This window comes from Asparagus officinalis, chromosome 1 (genome assembly GCF_001876935.1).
Source record: "Asparagus officinalis chromosome 1, Aspof.V1, whole genome shotgun sequence".
Classification (NCBI taxonomy): domain Eukaryota; kingdom Viridiplantae; phylum Streptophyta; class Magnoliopsida; order Asparagales; family Asparagaceae; genus Asparagus; species Asparagus officinalis.
Window position 1 is genome coordinate 12,475,074 of NC_033794.1, and position 4,877 is coordinate 12,479,950.

General features: G+C 36.1%; 1 protein-coding gene across 1 annotated transcript; it reads right to left on the reverse strand.

The window, feature by feature from the left end:
* LOC109850348 (CDT1-like protein a, chloroplastic) lies at positions 1,563 to 4,871 on the reverse strand. The gene is made up of 7 exons (XM_020420366.1): positions 4,631 to 4,871; positions 4,431 to 4,550; positions 4,094 to 4,331; positions 2,926 to 3,615; positions 2,182 to 2,383; positions 2,010 to 2,100; positions 1,563 to 1,900 (listed from the first exon to the last, which is right to left on the reverse strand). Exons 1-7 carry the CDS (start codon positions 4,867 to 4,869, stop codon positions 1,840 to 1,842), a joined length of 1,641 nt encoding a protein of 546 aa, XP_020275955.1. The 5' UTR covers positions 4,870 to 4,871; the 3' UTR covers positions 1,563 to 1,839.

Consider the following 4,877-nt stretch of genomic DNA (forward strand, 5'->3'; position numbering starts at 1 on the left):
AAGTAATTTTACTGTTTATTTAGTTACAGAATTAATTAACAAAAGCTAATCCCAAAGTTTGGATTTTTTGGTTAGGGTTTTTCCTATATTAGCGCTCTCAAATCTTCAAAGGTTCGTCCCTCAAGTCATTGAAATTGATATTGGCCAAATTTTACAAGTTGTTTCAGCATTAGACTATTAGTCCGTCGAATTATTGAAATTGCTATCGAGCCCTGCAATTTTTTCACGTTGTTACAAGATTAACCCCTCACCTCAAGTCATTAAAATTTCTACAGGTCCTCTAATTCTTATAAATTGTTTCAAATTAATCCCTCAAGTCAATAGCAGTTGTTGGAAAATACAAGAAGTGAGGGATCTAATAACAATTTCAATGATCTGAGGCACCAATTCAAAATACGAAAGATGAGGGGACTAATACAAAAACACTGATTTTATTATAGCTAACAAAAACCACAACTAATTTGACGGAACACTATAAAGAGAAGACAAGGCTCTGAATTTACCTCACAAATTGCATCAATTGTTTACTTTTTGTTTTATATGATTATTACACTTATCAAAATTTTGTACTTTTTTTTTGGTCAATATCAATGAGATGGAGTTCATACCGTGCGTTCGGAGAATTCTCATTGCCTTCATCTTCCTTTTTCAGCGCACGGCAAGAGTAAGCAAGGCTCTCTTCTTGTTTAAGTTTCTTTTTGTAGTATTTCTTTTTTTATCTACTTGAAACATTTATTCTGCTTATCTCCAATGAAGACATCGAAAGAACGAAGACAGAAAGAAGATGTATGCAAATAAATACTTAAAATATTTAATTTATATTTCATTTACGATAAAAAAAAATATTATCCTAATTTATATTTCAATGTGTTGGGGAATTATAAAAGGGCTGAACGCAAATCATCTAAGACACATAATGATGCTTTCAGATTCTTCTCACCAGTTCTTCAAGTGAGTAATTCTTTTGCAAATTCATGTCCTTCACATATACGACACATCTGCCGCTTGGTCTACTGAATTTTTTTTTTCTAAATATGTCAGCAGATTAAAGTTTTAGTAGCATTGGGTTTAATCTTAAAAGGGTTAGGAGGCTTTCTATTTGTCTCGGAAGTCCTGGTAACTTAAAACTCTCCATGAAATTTGGGTACCATGTTTTATTTTTCAGGTATAATCTTCAAAGTCTACTAAGTATTCTCAATGTGGTTTCTGTATTTGTCAACCACAATGCCTACTTCGATCAATTTCTGTTTACGAAAATTTGGCTGCGTAAACTTCCTTCGGGCATTGTCACAGTTTGCACAGGTCGAATAATTTTGTCACTGCCTGTTTCACCTGTCCATTTCACTCGTTATTCATCGTATATTTGGTATATATGCAAGAGCTTGCGCTTGTGGGTGCATTACTATTTTTCATTGCAATGAAGAGGCCCATTCAAAGAAGACAAAACAAGAAGCGCTCTGAAATAAAGGCAGCTTAGAATGGATATGTTTGCATCCATTTGCCTCATAGGATTCAGATTCTTCAGGTTGAGCTTAAAATGGCTATATGAAGTACAAATGCCATTAAAAAAAATACTATTGAGATGTTTATATTGAGAAGCAATAATCACGTCAATATCAATGAAGAAAAGATTGGAGAAGTTAGTATTAAGCACTGGGCAGCATCTTACAGGACTTGCTTTCAGTCTAATAATACGGCACAAAAATAGAATCCTCAGCGGGTAGCTTATATATATGCCTGGGACTCTAAACTGCTTGTTTTTCTCAATCCACTTGCGATGTTACCAAAATCCCAATAGTGTTGTAAGATCCTATAAATGTCACTAAGAGTCACCACGTTTCAGCTCTGGGCTTCAGCAAGTCTTTGGCGGATATCTTGTGAACACGATATCTTATTGACACTGAAGAAAACACGAAGAAGATCAGTTATCATGGTGTAAATTGCAATAGTTTCACTGAATAATTCTTCAAATTCAAAGAATTTGCAATTTGTGCACCGGCAACACTCACCTGTATAGAAAATCCCCGGAGGGCACCATCTTTGCTGAGATCCAATCTGGGGCCAGTTCTTGCAACAGTTTCAACTGTTGTTCCACTTCACCTGAAGATCCAGTGTGATATTTAGCATTTGGAATATTATCATTGTTTTCTAGAGTGCCAAAACAAGTTACTCAGGACTTACTTCTATCTACTATGGTAGTGCAACCTGAGATTATCTTGTGGACAAGTTCCTGCTTTGTAACAAAGGATCGGTTCCCTGATTGGAATATGAGAAGGATCATGTCGAAAAGTTTAGGTAAACTTGCTAACATCTCTTTACGCTTCTTTGCTTCAGAAGCGCCAGAATTCCTTTCTTCTGCCATTATTATTTCCTTTTCTCGTATCTGAAAATTGTTAACACAGTTAACCCGAATCCTATTTCATAAGGACATGAATGAAAGACATCAGTATCAATACCAAAAGTAAGATCTGCTCCCAATCTAGCATATATTATCAATTCAAGAATGAATTTAATACTGACATCAAGATCCAATCCCAATACTTAGCCCATCTTAGTAATACAGCTAATACATATTGACAATTAATTTGTGCATCCAATAAAATAAATAGCATCATGACAGAATTAATTACGAAAGGGAAGCCATGGTATCAACATTAGTTTTCTAAATTAAGATCTACTCCCAAGACTAGCATATTAGCAATACATAAATGAAATTTATACTAGAATTAAGACTCAACCCCAATACCTAGCAGATATTTGCAATACAGCTAAGACATAGGACTATTAATTTATGCATCCAACAAAGAAATAGCAAAAGTACAAAGTTATTTATGAAAAGGCAACCGTGGGGTGTCGCTGCGCAAAATAGAACCAACAATGAAACATAATTACTTTTACCATAAAACAAAGATGATTTAAGTATACCTCTTGCAGTAGAGTCTCCGGAAGTATGTTGATCACATCATCATCCCCATCTGAAATAGTTACCGTTACTTCTTCTGAATCATCTATTTGTGCACTTTTTTGTGGTGTTGCAAATAACAACTTGGTCCGAGCTGATTGCTTCTCTGGAACCTCCTTAACTGGCGTATAACAATTGGTTGTAGGCCGATGCCTCTTTGGAGTTTGAATTTCTGGTGTGGCCGTCATTAACTTTAATGGAGTTGAAACAAATTTGACAGGAGTTCCATCAAGTTGATTCGATTTCTGGAGTGAACACTTGTCAGTATTCATCAACCTTTTCTTCTCTTTATGAGCACATTGAGTGCTTGATGAGGTTTTTGGAACAGGGGATGTAAACAATGGTTTCTTACAAATGGTTGGCCTTAAATCACATTTAATAGGGGATGATTCAACTGTGATGGGAGAATTATCCCGTGGCATATCTTCGTTTATGCACAAAAGGGATGTTTTCTCTCCATCAGGTATAAGATTTTTCTGAGAAAACCGCTTACAGAAAGATCGTGGAATGTGAGAAGCTGCATTGACAAACTCACGCACATCAGTTGTTGAATTGATTGAAGATGTGGAGTTTCTGGCAATATCTGAAGGTATATTTGGTGTTGTTTGATGACCAAATGGATGTGGAAGTTCCTCCTCTGGAATGTCATCTTGCTGAAAGAAAACTCTTGTACTTAGCATTGAATTACTTTCTATCAAAACGAAGTAGCAAGCAAAATGATAGATATCAGCAAAAGATACTAATAATGATTGTTAGATTATAAAACTATGACTCTCAAGTGCAATGGTAGGGATATTGACATGATGTCAGAGCAACCCAAGTTCAATTCTCACTCCCACCAACTTAAAAGTATTTAAAAAAAGATTATAGAGTTGGGGGAGTTCAGGTTTTGGCCAATAACACGGGCACTCAATCTACAGGGGCATGTTAGATTATAAATCTATACCCTCATCTATCACCAAAACTTCAGAGTTTTGGTGCAGTGGAAGGGTCCTTTGGCAAATGCTTTAATACTAGTAATCATGTTATACAATTAGAGAGGGTTCTTGCAAGCTAACACGTTCAACTGATGAACCAAGCTTACATGAAAACATTTTAATAAACTAAAACAAGCATCCAAATAAGCTTTACCTCGGGATGTTTTCTAAAGAAATCGACAAGCCTTTGCCTGAAAATCTTCCTCAAGATTGAATACCCACTTTCTTCTTCTTTTCTATTCGAGCCGCTCTCAATTGCATCTTTTTGCAGATACAATTGGAGCACCGGCATCATACAGCAAGTAACCTCATCACGCAAAAGCACTTTCTTGATTGAAATTGCTTCAGGCAGTATATATTTCAGTTGTGCTAAATGCCCATACGTAAACCTCCTATAAAAAAAGTAGATTAAACATAAATCTCACCTAACATAACAAATTAAAATCATTTGAATAATAGGATAATTTGATTTGAGCACAGTAAAAATTTACCTTCCAGTTAGATGCTGAATACTGGAACAGATGTTAGCAAATGTAGGTAACGATCTCTTCAACCGAAGTAATCGAATCGAAGACTCCATGGAGTTGAAGAAATCCACTAGAATCTCATACCTGATTACAATTTAAGGCCATCGGATCAGAGAAAACCCTAATTTCATAACATCAAACAAAAATAAAGATTGAAGCTTTACTTTTCAGGGAGCTTAATCAGGGATCTAGCCTTCGAAGATTTCGAAGGCGACGACTCTGCAGATTTAAGCTTTTCCTCCACTGCTAAGAGTTCGTCACCATCGCCAGATTCATTGAGATCTGATCTCCGAGCGATAGAATCTTTTTGGGGCTTTTGAAGGCCTAAAGCTATCTCCTTCACTTCCTTCACTGAGAAAGCCACCTTCGATCGCCTCGGAAGCTGGATCGGCTTCTCCGGCATCGAGATCT

Bases quoted from the DNA above. Each gene is read 5' to 3' on its own strand.
- LOC109850348 (XM_020420366.1), bottom strand. From the start codon at position 4,869: ATGCCGGAGAAGCCGATCCAGCTTCCGAGGCGATCGAAGGTGGCTTTC. The intron at 4,551-4,630 runs GTAAAGCTTCAA...AATTGTAATCAG, and splicing joins CTGATTAAGCTCCCTGAAAA to GTATGAGATTCTAGTGGATT. The intron at 2,384-2,925 runs GTATACTTAAAT...AACAATTTTCAG, and splicing joins CGGAGACTCTACTGCAAGAG to ATACGAGAAAAGGAAATAAT.